Below are 18,902 nucleotides of genomic sequence, written 5' to 3'. Positions count from 1 at the left end.
GGCCCACTAACGAGTTAACCTAGCGTGATCGGTTACAAGCTCAGCTGGGTTTAAAAACCCAGAATACAAAATACAAGTCCAAATTAAACAAGCTCACAAAAATTAAATACAAGCCCACAAATTAAACAAACAAGCCCACAAAAATTAATTACAAACCCAACAGAAAATAAAAAGCCCAAAAATTGGCTTTAATATTACAAGCCCACAATTAAAAATTGGAAGCCCACAATTCGGGTTCTCTGAATGGGTTTACCTTTTTAGCACATCCCAGCTGCTCTGATATTGTTGCAAAAACCCAGTTGGGCTTTGGTTCTTTTCCTTGGTGGCGTCCCAGCAGAGGAAAAACTGGTTCAGAACAGCAGGTCCAACAGCAAATGAAGTGAAGCAGATGCAGATGCAAATGCTATGCAGTGAAATGCAAAAATAGCTAATAAAACTACTAGAGAAACAAACCGAGTCCCCGGCAGCGGCGCCAAAAACTTGGTGGGCCCGAAGTTGTGTGAAAATTAAGCGATAAAAACGGGCCTACAGTAATACCGCAAGTGCACGGTCGCCGGTTGTAGCTCGTGCAAGTACGGGTCGATCCACAGAGACTGGGGGTGTTTGGAGTTTCTAGCTATTTGGGCTCTAAATTGCTATTGGGCTTCTAATTGTGCTTTGGGCTTAGTGGGTTTTTGGATTGACTGTGAACTTATGGGCTTTTGGTCTTTTGAATTGCACTGGGCCTTGGGCTAACAGTGACTGTGAATTGGGCTCAATGTCTTTTGATGTGAACTGGGCCGTTGGGCCTTAGGTTTCTAAACAGATACAGTGGGCTTTTGTAATGACTGGACTTGTAGCCCAGAATTGAACTGGACCTGGAGCAGCAGCAGTGGTGGCTTCAGCAGCAGCAGAAGCAGTGCACAGCAGCAGCAACAACAACAGCAAGTAGTAGCAGCTGGGGGAGAACTGGCAGCAAGGCCAGTGAAGGAAAAGGGCAGAAAAGCCAAAAAGACCTAGTGCAGCTGGAGCTAAACAAGGCAGCAGAGCACTAGGCCAAGGTAAAACATGGATATTTACAATGGCAAAAGCAAACAACACAAAAGTATTATGAGAAGGTGACAGAACAATGAAACTAAACAAAGAACAAAAGCAAAACAAAATGGAACAAAATGAAAGTGAGAAGGTGACAGTGAAAGTGATAAAATGTGAAACAATGAACAAGTAAACTAAAACAGCAAAGAAACTACTAGGTGATGACAGTGACTGGAAAAGTGACAGTGACACAAAGAATGACAAAGAGATAAACCAAGGCCTAAGCCAAGGGCAGTGGAGATGAGAAATTAAGTTAATAGTGAAGTAGAAACAGTGAGACAAAATGGTAATAGGGCAGTGGCACTGAGGTTTTTGATTTCACCTCAAACTTATGCTAATCAATCTTCAATATGACTCAAATTTCTGCCTCTTGTTCTTCCTATGGGATATCCTAATTACAGCTAAAATACTTACCAAAGTACTAATTGTCTGATTAAAGTACAACTAGTCAAAGGGCTTAGCAACAACTGTGCATGAGCTGCAGCACCATTAGTCACAAGGCTAGCCTAACTAAGTGCTTAAATTATGATTATCCTGCACAATTTCAGACCACAAAACTCTTCTCTACATATCAGTTAACTAGCATTCACATGAAGCTTCATCTTTTTCCTCAGCAAGGTGACAAACTAAAACATGGTAAAACTGAAATTAAAAGAAAACAACAACAATAACCTCACAGTAACAGTTAACAGTGGATAAAACAAGAGCAAAATATGAACAGCACAAAGATTGGAGAGACTGGCTAATCCAACTCTCCCAAAATCAGACCAAATGACACTGGCTATTCCAGCATACCCAAAACATTACACCCTCACTTTCTATTTATAATCAGAACACCCAATTAGGGTTTTTACACCAAACCCCCAAATTTAACAAAATTAGGGTTTATAGGAATTTGGGAAAAACTCACCATACCCTCTGAATTTGTTGTCCCCTCTGCAATTGAGCGCTGACCCATGCTTCAACTTGCTTCTGCTACTCGAACGCTGCTCCAATTTCCTTCTTCTCTCCACTGTGAAACCCTAGTTCCATCTCTGTCTTGGATGTAGCACCTAAGAGTGGTGGGTGCTAAGAACAAGAAGGAGAGTAACTAGGGTATGGTTGTTCTGATGATGGTCGGCTGGGGAGGTGATGGTGGCGATGGGTGAGGTGATGACTGCAACTGTCGGGGGAGGAAGAGGTTTTTGGGAGAATGGAATTTTGGGGAAGAAGAAGGTGGGTGTTTGTTTTGGGTCGATGGGTTTGATGTTTAGGTGTTGGTCAGGTGCAGCGGAGTTTGATGAACAACGAGTGGAAGGCGTTGGATCATCAACTTCAGATTGAATCTAACGGCAAGATAAAAGAAGGCTCTGAGCGACCGTTGGATTAAGTGATACAACGAAGCTGACGGCTTCAGATGGAGTTAGGTACTATGGTGTTTGACCGGAGCTTTGGATTTTGATGCACAATGATGAGGCGACCGTTGGATGACAAGATGGATCCAATCTGACGGCTCTCATGGAAATGGGTACGGATAATGGAAATGGATTTGGGTAAGGGTTTTGGGCCTTGGGTATGCCAAGCCCATATATTCTTTAAGAACAATTCTTCCTCTTCAAGCCCACTTCTAGTTGATCCGGCTCTTGCAAACATCATTCTTCGCTTCCTCCTAGCGAGAGTCTTTGCCGTTTCTTTGCTCTTTTTGCTCCCTGAGTTAACCAGGCTTTATTTAGTACCTAAAAATGCAAAATTAATTAAGAAAAGTATTTATTCTTGAAAACAACGAAAACACAGAATATGGGATAAAATGTAGAATTAATGCACAAAAGATGAGTTAAATGCCAAGAAAAATATATAGAAATATGCACTTTTTAGCACTCATCAACCATTTCTCGTCAAAGCAATTTTCAAGATGATTGAAACATATTATGACTTTTGTCACATGGTAAAGATAAACTCGATCGAAGAGAAAAGCTTACCAACACATATTTCGAGATATAAATATGCGAGGTATACTCGGCTCGAAATAAGAAATGTGTATAATCCAAGTCTATATATATAGCATACGACTTCTTGTCTCAAAGAGTAGGAGATAAAGTAGATAGACTTTTGAGTGACAGATAAGTTCAAGTCTTCACATACCTTTTTGTCGAGAAGTTTCACCGATTCCTTGAGTAGTTCTTCTTCTTGTATGGTGAATAGCCATGAAGTCCTTGAGATCAACTACACTTTCTATCCTAGTCCGAGACTTAGCTATAAAGACTAGAAATCAAGACTTATAGTTTTGATCACTAACATTGACAAACATGCTTGAGATAGCAACACATGCGAGTTCGACCGAGCAATGCTCTAACAAGCGTGGATAAAGATGGCAGTGGTTCGGTAATTTGAACAAGAAATTTCAAAGAAGAGAAAATCTTGGTTCGTAGCAGAATGATATAGATCATAAAGATGATGAGTATATCAAGACCGAACGAAGAATGGGACAATATCAAGAAAGATTCGACAACTTCGCTTGATGTGACTATGATTCGTGTTGAAGGTGTTTTTTCTTTATGAGAAGAATGTTCGGAGGTCAACTGGCGTCTGCAAATGTTGTCAGGATAATGTTTTGAATCATGGTGGTGCTAAATGATGTGTTTTCAAAGTTGTTGTAGTAGTATGATTCGTTCAAGATTTGTGAAAGCGGATTTTTAGATTTTTTTATAATAAATAAAAATAACGAACTAATTAAAAAGATATTGTGAAAATTATGGAGAGAATAGGACTAGGATTCCACCATTGGTTGATATTAGTGATTTAATAAAACAATAATTATGCAACTCAACATTCAGATTGATTCTAATAGTATTGCCTAGACATGTAGATTTCCAAAAGAATAGATGTTAATCCAAGCATAGAATATCAAAACCCTAAAGCAAGCATAGTCTATCAAGAGAAAATACACCTAATTAATCAAAATCATATAAACAATTTTTTGTTCAATGCAAAAATCATAATAGAGTTGTTGTAATTAATTAATAAAAATATATCACTTTTACCGAAACAACGGCTTCCTTCATAGCCCCAAGAATGGGGTTTAGCTCCGCATATTGGGAACACACTCAGAATAATTTTTCATTGCTCAAAAGTGTTTACAAGTGATGAAATGGGAGAAAATAATGATTAAACCGGGTTTACTCTAAACGATCCCCAAACTCTCTATTTTCACACTGATACCCAAGACACTCTTATTTACTTAAACACATAAAATACCATAATAAGTACAAAAATCGAGTATCAACAATACATGAAATTAAGGACAACGTAGACACAAAAATGTGTCTATCACTAAGTGAAAATCGTTCATACACAACATATGAAGATTATAGCATGTTTTTTCTACATGGAGGATGACTCAAGATTGTTGGTTCTTGGAGTTGGTTAAGTCCATCTGGAATTTTTTGATGGCTCAGATCAAATAATATGAAGTTAGACATGTTTCGAAGAAAAAGTATTCTACAAAAGGTGGGATAATGAGTGGTCATGGCGACGAAGTAGTTTGATGCAAGTCTTGCAGAAACTTGTATAAATTATATGAAGTAGTTGTTTGTGGTGATGCTAGAAGATCTAAAAAATAGCGATTCCAGTGGTGCAAGTGCAAAGGAGGAATTTGGCTTAGGTGGTGGTTCAAGCTCAAAGTACATAGACAATTTTGATTCGTGCTAGTGATGATGTCCACGGGGATGGCCTTGTCAAGGTGGTAAACATTCATTCTTTGTTGGAGTGAAGATGAAGGTTTTGTTCGCGTCACAAAAGGTGGTGATTGTTGGGGTTTTGTTCCGTATACATAACCATATGGCTGAAATTGTACTTTAGGTGACAGTCTTTGAAGCAGTAACAGTGATCTAATGATGTCAAAACCGTGGCTAAAAGGCTATTTCGGGATTAAAGTGTCTACAAGGTTTGTTGGATTAGGAAACTTGTATGACGGTTCGGAAGAGTGTTTTACAAGTTTAGGGTTTCCTAATTAAGGTGTTAGACTATTTTTAGGAGTTTTCTAAGACTTGAGGAGTAAGGATGTAACTACTATATAAGAGGGATTATATGGTGAGGAGAAATTATTCTCTTGGTTAATTCTCTCTTTATGAGAGTGATTGGGTCACAACCGTTGCGTCCTAGAATGGTTGGTGATGAGGCAAAATCAATGTGACAAGAGAGACTTGTAGTGAGAACGGGTATAGGATAAATCCAGGGTTCATATGAGAGAAGCTAGAATTCATGATGTTCTTCATGTTCTTGTCTAAAGTCGAAGCAACCATGACGGTGAAGGTTTATGGAAGAATAAGAACAAAGGAAGAGGTAAAATCTTCGTAATATGTCTTGTTGTTTCTGACGTTTGGCGCTAGTGGGTTATATAACTAGTTGATTATATGATGTGTGCCGATGTAATATCTTGTTATGATAGTGAAGATTCTCGGGGTGGTTTTGGCCGTGGATGTAGCCTACAAAGGTGAACCACATAATCTTTATGTCGTGTGTGATTGTCTATTATCGTATTAATCATGTATTCTTGCTAGTATTATTCGATCATGTTAATCTAAAGATGTAAGAGACGAATTCGAGCTAAGTTATCTAAAGTAGGATGTTTATGAAATTGACTTCTATGGGAACATGCCGGTTCGATATGAACGTAACCTCGGTTTCCCGACATATAAATCATGCAATTCCCCGCTTCTCTACTTAAAAACAAATCTGGGTCAATGTTACTACTCGAACCCGAGTGAGTCTCATTTATAATAAACAACAGCAGGGTTCAAACCTGGGCGGGCGAACTGTGTCTCCTTAACCACCAAGACAAATTGACGGACACATTTTCCGTTGGTTGTAATGTTGTCCGATTTTTTACTAAGGCATGTCTGATTTTGGTTTCATTACCCCGCTTTGCCCTAAAAACTCTCCTACACTACTTTAGCAATCTCCTACACTACTTTAGCAATCAATTGTGTCATTTTCAATTGGTTATCGACAATAAGTTTAACACTAGGATGTAGATTTGCAAAAACTTTGCTAATTTCGTACCAACCACCTCTTGGTTTTTGAGCATCGTTATCTCGCTCAGCTTTTGTAGAAAAAATACCTTGGACTTTGACTAATTCTTGACTAGAAAGTAGATTGACATTTTTTTTCTTTGTTAGAGGTTGATTTTGTTACCGACATAGCTTGACTTGTTTTATTTGGAGGTGGTTTTCTATTTCTTTGTCGACTAATATTTTGAGATTGAGATACTTCTAAATTTAGATAGGTCGATAAAAAAATTAGAAGAGATTTTTATAGAAAAAATACAAGAGAAGAGTGAAATTTGGTGTGAATTGTGAAGTTAAATGAGTATGGTATTCATAGGTGTTAGAAATATCACCATTTTTTTGGCGGTTTCAATTTATTCGTTGTCGCCGCTAATTGAGATGATCGTCTCAAGCTGACATGACAGTTGTCTCAACTGACACCAAGACTAGTTAGCATGGTTGGCTATATTTCTTACATTAAACCCTTTCCCTGCTACCCAATACTAGATTTTTCCATTCACCTGGCCTACCAAACTTACTTAGTTACCATCCATCGCCCACCGGCTCTGTTGTTGTCATGTATTTCTGAACAAAGCGTCATGATGAACTGTTTTTTTGTTTCTGGCTCGAGGCATCATTATGGTGCCATATTTTGAGGCTTGGCCAATATAGTTTATGTGATGCACCATGGTCACCCTACTTTACTCTAGGCCTGCCATTCAACTGGGGTGATGCACCATCCTAATTTGCGAATGCCCACTAGCTTTGCCCTTTGTACTCTCTTACACTACCTTACCAATCAATTGTATGGATGGTAGGTATCAAATGATTAAACGAGTCATTTTCAAAATGAAAAAAAAATGATCGTCAACAGCAGGGTTCGAACCTGCGCGGGCGAAGCCCAAGAGATTTCAAGTCTGTCTCCTAACCACTAGGACATATTGACTGTTGTTCATTTTCTACAGTTATAATATTTTGTTTGTTTGTCTCAAACAAGTTGTGGGTACCAATTCATATCAAGCGTGTGTCCAGAAAAACATTTGTGACAATGTAAACCGTGAAAAGAAGAATAAAGACAGTTTGAAGGGGTACACTAGACTGATAGACGTACAAAGATATACATGCAGATAAGACATGAGAATTATACCCACAGGTGTAATTTGTAAGGGTTGTTAATTAAAGAAGGATATATACATTCTACTGTTTGTCTAAATAATGCTCTCTAATCATTCTACTATGTGTCTTAATAATGATCTGTCGATTCTCCTTTAGATAGAAGTAAATTTGATCAATACAAATTCAAATTTCATGCATGACAAAGAAATCTTGCCGACGGAAATTACTGCATAATTTAGTTTGTAACCATACTATATTTTTGGAGATAACTCATTATATGAGGATAAAAAAAAGTTTATACGGGAAAATAAATAAATTATGATGTTTAAATAAACAATCTTAAGTAATGAAATTGATCTAGCTAGCTAGGCTACATTGCGCCACATGAGATAATCAAATCGAACGTTCTTCATGCAGAAAACTTGTGCACATATGGTCAAAATATTGGAGAAATCTCCATAGGATCTTCCTCAAGAACTTGCCCAGTTGTTTCTTCCAGGAGCCACTTTTCTAGTAAAGAAAATGGAGGATGATTTAGATCATCTCCAATCAACCCATGGTGATCACTTTCCGAGATCGAATCAACCCTATCTTCAATTGCGGTAGTAGTACTGGTAGTTGTTTGAGGTTCCTCCGGGGATGTTGATGTCGAACCATGAGTTGCAGTTGAGTCTGAAGAAAGTTTTTGCCTCCAACAAGCCGTATCACTTGTTTTTTCAAATGTTAACAGTGATTCAAAATAATTGTTATCACTGTTGCTAGTGTTGTGGTTTTCTTTATTGGAGTTATTGCTGCCGTTGGGTAGTCCTTTCTCTTCTGTTTGGGTAGTCTTTAATTTGAAGGTACAACTAGTCAACTTTTTAGGAGTAGTCTTCATCCAACCTTCCAAAAGTCTTGAACTGTTTCCTGTGCTTGAAGCATAAGTAGTAGTAGATGAGCGACTTCGATGACTACTACTGATGAACTTATCTTGAGCTGCAGTTTCATGGATCAAATGGTGATATTCCAAGTTTCTTAGTCTATCATAACTACTACTACTACAATCTTGGTTAATAGACTGAAAGCTTGTTGATGAATCCGATGAATAAGATGATCCCAAATGAAACTTGTTGAGTTTTTTCTTTAGATGTGTATTCCAATAATTCTTTATATCATTGTCTGTTCTTTCCGGAAGATTTGACGCTATTGCTGCCCATCTGTATAACACCCCCAAAAAAATGTAGATTATGTGCTGATTCATAGTATAATTAATTTATTTATTTCGAAAGGGTTAAGAGAGAAATTTAATATACTTGTTGCCGAGAAAACTTTGGAGGCTTATTATTATCTTTTCTTGAAGTTCAGTGAAGTTTCCTCTCCTGATTCCCGGTCTTAAGTAATTAGTCCATCTCAACCTGCAACTTTTGCTGCATCTCTGCAAACCTTAAATAAGACAAGAACAAACAAATACGATGGAAGTTGGAACTTGGATCAGATGCTAAAATTAAGTTTACAAATTCATAAAAAGTAAGTAGATCGAGAGGCTATTTGATACTTACCCGTATTAGTTGGTACAGATCTCCAATTCCCTGATCCATGTTCTTGGATATAAGATACTAAAATTATATCTTCTTCAGGAGTCCAAGGTCCTTTCTTGATGCCAACTTTATCACAACAAGGAGGTCTACCCATGGATATATATATTGCTTGTTTTGATCTTAGCTTTGGATATCTCTCCTTTACTTCTGTATTATCTACTCCCTCCGTTCTTTTTTAATAGGCCAGTTTCAATAAATAAAAGTTTCAAAAAAATAGGCCAGTTTCCTAATTGGGAAAGTCAAATGTTATTTTAATTTTTTGGGACCACTTTTCTCTTAACTTCTTTTGATGACAAGTGTCATGTGGACCACTTCACTTTACTTCTTTTGCTAACAAATGTCATGGGGACCATTTCACTTCACTTCTTTTATTGACAAGTGTCATGAGGACCACTTTCAATGATTAGTTCTCTTAATTTCCTTAAATTTCGCTAAAAACAAAACTGGCCTATTAAAAAAAAACGGAGGGAGTGTCTTTTAAACTAAGTTTAATTGTATGACTTTCCTCCTTCAGAGAAAACAATAATAACTTCATGACAGTGTGCGAGTGAAAGAGAGGGGTATGATGATAGCTGTTCTCACTCCTTCGATGATCTGATGACTGATATTTATCTACCTCTCTGACTTATGTATCAAAGAAGTAGGAATTACCTATAGGTACTAGTTTAGTGATACTAGTTAGTGGCAGGTCCACCCACAAAAGCCCAGTAACAAGAGGTCCAAAGTTTTAAAGAAAAAAGAAAACTGGACCTAAAATTTTATTCCCATGTCCTATACATGTGCGAGATACATGAGACATATTTTTAAATTCTCAAAACACCCTCATGTATATAAAAACAGGGTGACTAAATTTCATTTCATTTTTTCTCTTTTCATTTCAATCTCTCAGATCCAAAGCGGAGAGCAGCTAGAAGGAAAAAATTCTTGGGTTTTAATCGTCGAACGCGAGATTATTTATTTCAATCTTGTTTCATTAGCCGAGATTTAGTTAGTTTTAATGTTGTCTCATATTTTTTTGAAACTATTTGGATTTGATTTTCAGTCTAATGGCGAAATCAATTGAGATACTGTATATGAAGTTGTTGCTTCCTACAGATCAAGAAAATCATCTAAGAATTAGTCAAGGTATTTGGTTTATATTTGATTCCTATGTTGATTTTTCAATTCATCTTAGTCTGTTGTTGGAGATCTCATATTTAGTTCGGATCTAGATAGATAATCATGTTTTATATACATTTCGTTAGTAGATCTGATATTTTACTTTCATTTTGTTGGGTTTTTAGTTTGTTTTTGTGTATTAACCATCAGTACATATATGATGTACTAATGGTTTTTGATGAAAATAGTTCAGATCTAGACGTAAATAATAAATTTGTTGTTGTTTGAGATTGTTTGATCCAGCAATAAATATATGATATTTTGTTCCAGGTATGTTTTCTAATCATCTTCTTTGATTATTTTGTTTGTTTTCTTCTTTTGATTTGTTTTTCGATTGTATTATGAAGATCAAATCGATTTTCATGACGCTTTTATGTTTTTAGATTTGTTACAGTTTGGTTTTGTGTATGAATTGACAGTACGTATACGGCGTACTGATATAAAATTCTTTTGATTATGTTTTAATCAGATTTTTTCCACTGTTTTTGGGTTCGATCCATGAGTATGTAAGTGTAATACTGAAATATGTGCTTTGATTCGGTTATATTCATCGTTTCATCAATTCTTCTTTACATGAAGTTTATTTTTAATTCATGATTATGCAGTACGTATATGGCGTACTGATAGAAACTTTTTTTGATTATGTTTTATTCAGAGTTTTGGGTTCCATCCATGAGTACGTATGTGTAATACTGAACTATGTTCTTTGATTTTTAGTTATAAATCAGAGGTACATATATGGAATACTAAAAAGAACTGCTTTAATTCTGTTATGTTCGTAGATTCATCGGTCTTTTCTTATCTTGGAGTTGATTTAGATAATGAATCAGCAATTCATATATGGATTACCTAAAGGTAACATGATTTTTTGTTTTGTTTTTACAGGTTCGTTGTTGTTCGTCGTAGTGGATTGTAATTCGATTGATAATTTTTTCAGGTTAGTTTCATGTAAAATGAGCAGTATTATTTTGATGTGTTCAATGTTTTGTATGTACGAGAGCAGTATTACTTTGATGTGTTCAATGTTTCGTGTATATATGTACGGTTCGTAATTGCTTGTTATTACTTTGATGTGTTCAATGTTTCGTGTATATATGTACGGTTCGTAATTGCTTGTTAATATATTAGATTATCTAGAATTGTAATTAGCTGAATCAGTGCATATTGCATGTACTACTCATTTTTATCCGTTGTTCATCATGGTTGTGTCAATATTGTTACGTTTTGGTCGCATTTACAGGTTCAAGATGTCTATATCTAGTCCAAACACTAGGAACTTTTTTGAGTATACCATTTATTAACTGCAAATTAACTAGTTTTATTTTCAGTATATCATTTGTGTATTGCAAATTCATAGTGTCTAACACACAGATTCATATATGTAAGCATAAGAATGGTTTTTTAATGAGTATGGAAGTTATGTACTGAAAATTCTGAGCCTTTTTTTCGGTTTCAATTTGTGCAGCTTTTTAGTTTCTGAGAGTATATCATATATGTACTCTTATATTTTGCAGGTTTTTTATCCACTAGCATATGCTTAGTTCCTGGAGAAGATGTTGCATTAGTTTCTGGAGAAGATGTTGCTGCTTGGTCCTCTTCAAATAAAGATTAGCTCATGATGTTGATTTCTTATTCAAGAACTTTCATCAGTTTTTGAATTATGTAATAGGGAATCTATCTCCTAAAACATTGTTGCGCTGCTGATTTGAACAATAAAAGATAAAAAAAAACTATCGATGTATCATATTGGTTAAAATAAAACAGGATTTTTTCAGTACATCATATATGTACTACTAATTCATACCATTTTATGCTACTTTTTCAGCAAACACATATGTAGACTTCTTCTCAAACTTCACAAATCAGAACGTCTAGGTCTTCTACTATGTTTTTTTTATTATATATGTAGATAAATTAGGTTTCTTTATGGAAGAGAGAAGAATATCGAATTATATTAGATATTAAAGGTGTGCAGGCACACACGTTTGGCAACAAGGAGTTTCTGGTCATTTCCATGTTTTGGTTAAATATGGACCTGTAGATAACTAATTAATCCGGTTGAATCCTACTATAAATAATCTTATGGGCTTAGGACCAGACAACGAATTTTCCATCAAAGAATACAGTATTAATTACTTTCTTATCAAACACATATTAAATTCAGTCCAATTAACACTAAGTTATCGTAGAAATTGTTTGTGTTCTACTAGCTAGCTAGGTAGCTAGATGCAGAAGTAGTAATGGTATGTGCATTATCTATGGGTGCATGCATGTGTACGTATGTTCTGTTTTGGGTTCACATGGGCCTCGTAGGTGCATGACTTGCTGTTTCTCAAGGGAAAAAGTTTGAAAATCGATCAATTAAATGCGCGGTTTATGATCTGATATTACTCAGAGAAAGGACTATGAATTGAATTAATGTCATGGTCCATGGACCAAAGTGATAGGTACAGTTGTTTCTTTTGCTGTCTGTTCAAGCATGTTTTGACACCTTCTGTTAAAGCATGTTTGTATACAGAAATAAAAAATATGTAGAAGCCATTATCAGAGAAGACGTCGGCATTTCCCCTCTCATTCATTTGTTGCCACTAACTAAACCATATTAGTTTGAGAAACAATGTTTGGAAAATTTTGTCGTGAATAACAAGTGTAAACAGTTTGTTTTTGATGGATAGCATTATATATAATAATGACTGCATCTGCATGGCTTGATCAACAAAGTTAATCAGAAACTCTTGAAGCCATGGTGGCGGACCCAAAAGATATTTGGATGGAATATAACTTCGGCCAGTTTCGTTCAGCCATGGCTTAGCTAACTGAGATGCGGTACATTAAATAAGAGATAAAGCCAAGAATAAATATTGGCAATTTTGTCTTCAAAGGCGGTATTATTTATTGAAGACTTGTGCTGACTGTTTATGCATGGTGGATGGTTCACATCCAGTAAACATATAGTATTTATGCTGGAGAATGCATCAAATTCATCATCATTAAATGCTTCAAAAAAAAATAAAAAATCATCGTTGAAATACAGATAATGGTACTATCACAGTGCATCAGATGCCGTACAACAGTATCAGCTTTTATCAATGAATCATAAAATCAAAAATCAATTCATATGACAAAATCAATATCCGTCTTTAATGATGGTAATAATAAAAACACAAAATTAGTTAAAAGACCAAAACCAATAATTCCTGGGTGAAAAGGATACTTTGATTTTGATACTGTTTAAATGCACAAAAATGTAAAAATAGCCAGGATGTAAACAGTTTCATCCTGCCAATTTTCAAATACTTTTTCTTATTTTTTAATTTACACAGAATGCATTCAGTTTCATCCTCATTATTTTTTAAGTTTAAATCAGGATGAATCCAGTTTCATCCTTGCTAAAAAAATTTTGTCCATTTTACCCATACTAATTTTTACTCGTTAATTTGAACCATGTTTTAAAAATATTTGGACAAATGACCCATTTTCGGTAATAAAAATATAGTAGCCCGACAAAGATATTAAGGCGCTTATTGTCTCTCCTGCACCGCCTGCTACCTTCTTCATAGAGAGTTCATTTGGCTAGAAGACTTGGAAGGATGAGTAAACGAACAAGATGTAACAACGTAAGCGATTCTTTGCAAGATTGTTAATAGGGGTTATCAAATTGTTTAGGGGTGTACAAAAATACATACAAGACTAATAATTCATTGACTTCGGGCTGGTACTCCCCCAACCCTATTAGCAGACTTGGTTCTTTGTAGTCAATAACTTGCCAATTGATCCAAGTCTCCCCAGGCAGCGGGTGGAATTATTTATCCTCGGAAGGGAGGAAGATAATCATCCGCATGCCATCCGACTAATATTTACTCTTGTTGGAGTTTCATGCGATGCGAATTTTGTCAAAAGACTCAAAAATTAATTTTCATGTACCCTTATGCACTTCACTAGAAAGGCTTACTTGCTCATTCCTCGCGAAGCATCACCGTTATTGCGTTCATGCTAAAATTAGCTATGAATTTCGTTTGCTGGATTTTCATCCATTGAGAGATTTTTAGAACCAAAAATTCACATACCATGCGTGCAAAGTTTTTTTTAGATGCATTTGAGATAGCCAATTGGCTATGAGTTGGATGCCCACGAAATCGTCTTACATAGGGGTTATTGGCAATAGCAAAAACAAAAATTGTTGCTTGGTATATATATTGGCTTAGCAACTTAGCAAAAATTGTGTTGCCATCTCCATTGCCCATTTGCAAAAATTCTTACGTTATTGCCATCAACATTTCCATTGCCCATTTGCAAAACTTCTTAAATTATTGGGCCACTCCATTCATAACTAATTGGTGTTTGTTGTTTTTAAAGCTCACGCAAATGCTTCTCTTGTCTTGCCTATTAGCAAAAATTGTTGTCATTGCATTGCTTCTTGTCTTTGTCTTTCCGTAACGTAGTTATGCATTTATTATTGGGCCACTCGGGTCATAATCATATGATTTTTGTTGTTTTTGAAGCTCCGCCCAAAGAACCAGTAATCGTGATTTAGGGGGAAGGAATTACGTTGGGGGTGGGGGAGGGGGAATTCGGTGACCCAGCATGGTTAAGAGAAAAAATTGAAGTTATCCCTTATACATTGAAAGGTTAAATACCCCCACTAACTTCTTTCCCTCTTTCGGAGAAATAAAGCACTTACAAGCTGTAACTCAAAAAACCCTAAGTCAGTTTCATGAAAACAAAAGACAAGAAGATCATTACCCAGATGCAGTTGAAACACCATTAAAGCCAGGCCACTTAAGGAAAAAAATGTGGAACTGGAATCTTGCAGACTACGATCTATTTGTGGGTGCATTGGCTTGTGAAATGCTATTGATATTAATTCAGATAATTGTTTCTTTGATGACCTTGCATTTGTTCTCAAGGAGGGATCCCCAATATCTATAAACTGTACTCGAGGAGTTTACCGATATTTTTAAAAATTTCTTAGTACAGTTATGGTTTAATGTTAGATCAGCGCCCATGATCATGTCGTTGTCAGGCTTGTGACTGTTGGGATATATGGTTTTAAAAGAATTCTTTTGTACATTTATATCAATAATTTGAGCTTGACCCAGTGTTTAAGTATTTTGGGTTTTGAGGGTGAGGTCTCGGAATCAAATCCCTCCCCCTACTAATTGAGTATATATATAAAAAAATATGTATATCATTAGTCCCTCCCCCTACTAATTGAGTATATATATAAAAAAATATGTATATCATTAGTCCCGCAACTCTCGACGTGGTGTGAGAGATGGCGTGGGGTTTTTAGGTTGTTGATGACAGTTCAAGTCTGTATACTTTACATGGGTTCAAGTCTGACGGTTCTGTGGTCATCCCCCATCGAAGTGCTACAATTGCGTTTAAGTTATCCCCCAACGTAATTCCTTCCCCCTAAATCACGATTCTAAACGAAATTAGCAAATGCTGTTGGCTTTGTTTCTTGTCTTGTCTTGCCGTAACGTAGTTAGTTTGTAGTTGTATTTATTTTTGGGCCCTTCACTCATGACGGATTGGTTCATTCATACAACAGGGTTCGAACCTGCGCGGGCAAAGCCCAACAAATTTCAAGTGTCTCCTTGACCTTAACCATTCATTCGGACGTATTAACTGTCGGTTCATTTCCAACAAGCGGTTGTACTTGTTGAATTGTCTTTTACTATCGACTTTAAGTATTTGTACATTTACTTCTCGCCTAATTAAGTGATTAATGTGCCGCCTTAGTAAGGTTGATTTTAGTACTTCCCTCGCCATTGTTTGTTAAAGCGATTATCGGCCACTGTTTATGAATGCAAAATATTCTCTATATAAAAACAGAGTTTTTTCGAACGCTGTGATTAACTGGAGCTTCTGGTTGATTCTGACTCCATCATAATATTTTTTTCTGGTAATTTTATAATATTTTTGTTTTATAATATATTTTCGGCCAATCACAATGAACAAACAAATTGCCGAAAATAGCTAAATATAATAAAATACTATACATTGTCAAAAATAATTTAAGAAAATCAGCTAATCCTAATAATTACATTCCAAATGAAAAGAAAAAATATCACAAACAAAATTAAAATAAAATCACATCACATCAAAAACAAATATTGTTGATCAAGGTTTCATCATAAAATTAAACCAATCACACAATAATAATAAGAAAAATGTCCAATGTCCAATTACACTTTTTGATAATTAAATTAATCCTAATTACAATTCCAAACTATTAATTATCAAATTAACTCTAACTACGATTAACATTTTCAATTCAAAAAAAGTCGGAATACTTTAGTCAAAATTTATAAATCATTAGACATAGAGTTGAGAATGCTTACCAGATCAAAACGTGTTATCCGTTCCACAAAAATTTTATCGTTTATCCTGTCCAATAGTTCGAAATATTAAACCATCAATAAAAAAAATCATGAAAGTAATATAACATTATTTAAGCAAAACTAAGAATAAGGAACAAAAAAAAGCATAAACTAAAAAACAAAATCGATTTTTCTTAATATTGTTTATTTCATAAAGAATAAAGAAAATAAAACAGCTTCTTTTTAGACATGTGGAAGATGATAAATATTTATTTCCTTTTTTATTAAATAATTAATCTATTTAGAAGAACAAAAATAAAGAACGGGTTTCAATATTTTTTTCCTAATATTGCTCATTCCATTGAAAAAGAAGTTATTTTAAAGTTTAATAATGCTGAATTTTTTTTCTTAATATTGCTCATTCCATTAAGAAAGAAATTATTCTAAACCGTAATAGTGCTCGACATATATATTTTTAGAAAAAATAATACCGCAACAAAAAAATATGGAGATATCCAAAAATATGGTGGATATCCAAAATTCTATAAATTGCTTGAATTTTAAGATATATCCTTATATTATAGTATCAAAGTTACATGAATTTTATGATATTTCTTGATATTATTAACAAATTGATTACTCCATAGAAATATTTTTTCCTTCTTTTTATGGTAACTTAAATACTTAATGATGGTGACTCTCTATTTAAAGCTCTGGAGGGAAGGCCAGATTTGCTTCTTTCCACGTTGCTTCTTTGCTAGGTTTTTCCTTTTTTCTTTTTCTCTCTCGATTATGCTTGTTGCGCTTTAGAGTTTTGTTTTCTGATGACTGCGGTATGCCGATGAAAAAGACTGATGCAAGGTATAATGAAATCACGATGTTTTGTAATTTTCGTTGATATTATTTATTGCAGTTATTGGTGATTTTATCGGCTTTAGTATATATTCCAGCAATGAAATTGGTAAATCTCAGTTTTATTTTTTCTTCATGCAATCGTCAGATTTTATCGTTTTACCATAAAATATACGAAGGTCTTGGTAGCTTGTAGATTCTTTTATGATCCATGGCTTTCATGGAGATTTTTTCTAGCTTGCAGATATTTATTTTTCTGATCCGTTGGTTTTTTATTTTTGCAGGTATAAAAAAATAAAGAACACTCGTTGGATGTTGTTTCTCTCATTCGGAATCAGTTTAGGTGATTTTCTTTCTTTCCTCCTTTTCATTGTACATTTTCTTAGACAAAAACAACGAATATCAGAACATAAAGCTTCTCTCATTCGGAATTAGTTTAGGTGATTTTATTGGAAAAGACTGCGAGATCAAAAAAGAATTCGCAGTCTAATAACCCTCCGATAAGGGAGATCTGACATCATCAAATTGACGACTTAACCCCAGTTAGAAATATTCCAAATCTTTGATTTTCCATATGAATTACATCTTTCTTGAGAAGTATATACAACATCTATTTCGTCTGTTTCCTTATTTCTAGCGACGAGCTACATACTTCGCATATCTTTACGACGCCAAGTTAGATCCCACTTTGACGAACACCTTTGGGTCGAAGCTATTGCAACTCAATGGCTTTTGGGTTCTGAGCGTATGGATACTTAGTTATTACTAGTGCCGGTGGCATTAATTCAATCAATGAAGAGTAGTACTACCAGGTTCAGTCACTGATACTACTTTATCTTGTCCCTGACCCTCATCATCTAGCTAGTATAGGAAAACAAGTTCTTTATAGACTGTACGGTACTTCATCAAACCATGCTAGCTAGATGATAAGAAAATATGGCAGGAGAAAGAAACACGATAGATTATCAGAGAAGAAAACGTGATTGGAGATCGTTATAGCTAGAACACAAATGTAATGAAATCAAATCAAGTATGTTTATTATCATTGAAATTCACGCGTAGTACTAGGTTCGCAAGATGTCTTTGTGATTTCATTTCTGCAAGCAAAGTTATCATTTCCCAAGTTAGATACCAAAAAAGCCTTATTTTAGCGCCAAAATAAGGATTGGGTGGGAGACTCTGTATTATACTTTTTTCAAAATATATAGGGAAGCCTTAAGATGCGGCATTTAATACAAAATTTGGTTTATCTAATTGGGGTTAAGTCATCAGTTTGATGATGTCAGATCTCGCCTATCCGAGGGTTATTAGGCTGCGAACTCCTTTTTGAACTCGCACTGCGAGTTCAAAATCTTTTTCGATTTTATTTCTTTCTTCCTTTTAACTGTGTTATAAATATTTTTTAGACAAAAACAACGAATATTTGTAGGTTACCTTGCTGATGTTGCAGTCTGATTCGGAACCCATAAACCGTATTTACTGAATCATTGATCCACTTCTAGGTTGTTGATCTAGCTAAAGCTTCAAGGTCCTCTAGTTCCCTTCATTTTGACGATTTACATTCTTTCTAAAGTGTTAATATTACTTAATTATTTGATCATATTTATGTGTTTCATAGGTTAGCCAAGCCCGTGGAATTTTGAGAAATAATTTTGCTGACTAAGTGAAAAATAGGTATTGGGAAAAATCTGCAAAGGCTAAACACTAAAGTAGAACAATAAATTTTGTGGTATTGTTTGTTTCAAATGTTCGTTATCAGTAAAAAACACAAGGGG

General features: G+C 35.1%; 1 protein-coding gene, 1 long non-coding RNA gene and 1 other non-coding gene across 3 annotated transcripts; 1 reads left to right on the top strand and 2 right to left on the bottom strand.

The window, feature by feature from the left end:
- Window positions 1-6,963: 6,963 nt before the first annotated feature.
- TRNAS-UGA lies at window positions 6,964-7,044 on the bottom strand. The gene has a single exon. It is a non-coding gene; the product is annotated as a tRNA-Ser (tRNA).
- A 606-nt stretch (window positions 7,045-7,650) lies between these two features.
- LOC113350942 (transcription factor MYB94-like) lies at window positions 7,651-8,885 on the bottom strand. The gene is made up of 4 exons (XM_026595040.1): window positions 8,753-8,885; window positions 8,507-8,636; window positions 8,250-8,410; window positions 7,651-8,189 (listed from the first exon to the last, which is right to left on the bottom strand). Exons 1-4 carry the CDS (start codon window positions 8,883-8,885, stop codon window positions 7,651-7,653), a joined length of 963 nt encoding a protein of 320 aa, XP_026450825.1.
- An 825-nt stretch (window positions 8,886-9,710) lies between these two features.
- Window positions 9,711-11,539, top strand: LOC113353205. The gene is made up of 3 exons (XR_003361143.1): window positions 9,711-9,916; window positions 10,835-10,886; window positions 11,464-11,539. It is a non-coding gene; the product is annotated as an uncharacterized LOC113353205 (long non-coding RNA).
- The last annotated feature ends 7,363 nt before the right edge of the window (window positions 11,540-18,902 follow it).

This window comes from Papaver somniferum, chromosome 2 (genome assembly GCF_003573695.1).
Source record: "Papaver somniferum cultivar HN1 chromosome 2, ASM357369v1, whole genome shotgun sequence".
Lineage (NCBI taxonomy): Eukaryota > Viridiplantae > Streptophyta > Magnoliopsida > Ranunculales > Papaveraceae > Papaver > Papaver somniferum.
The sequence above is the reverse complement of the archived record's forward strand: the minus strand, read 5'-3'. Positions and strand labels throughout refer to the sequence as shown.

Excerpts from the sequence above, each read along its gene's own strand:
- LOC113350942 (XM_026595040.1), bottom strand. The coding sequence starts at position 8,885 with ATGGGTAGACCTCCTTGTTGTGATAAAGTTGGCATCAAGAAAGGACCT. Across the intron at positions 8,411-8,506 it reads CAAAGTTTTCTCGGCAACAA|ATGGGCAGCAATAGCGTCAA; the intron begins GTATATTAAATT and ends GGTGTTATACAG. Across the intron at positions 8,190-8,249 it reads TATTAACCAAGATTGTAGTA|CTCAAGATAAGTTCATCAGT; the intron begins GTAGTAGTTATG and ends ATGAAACTGCAG.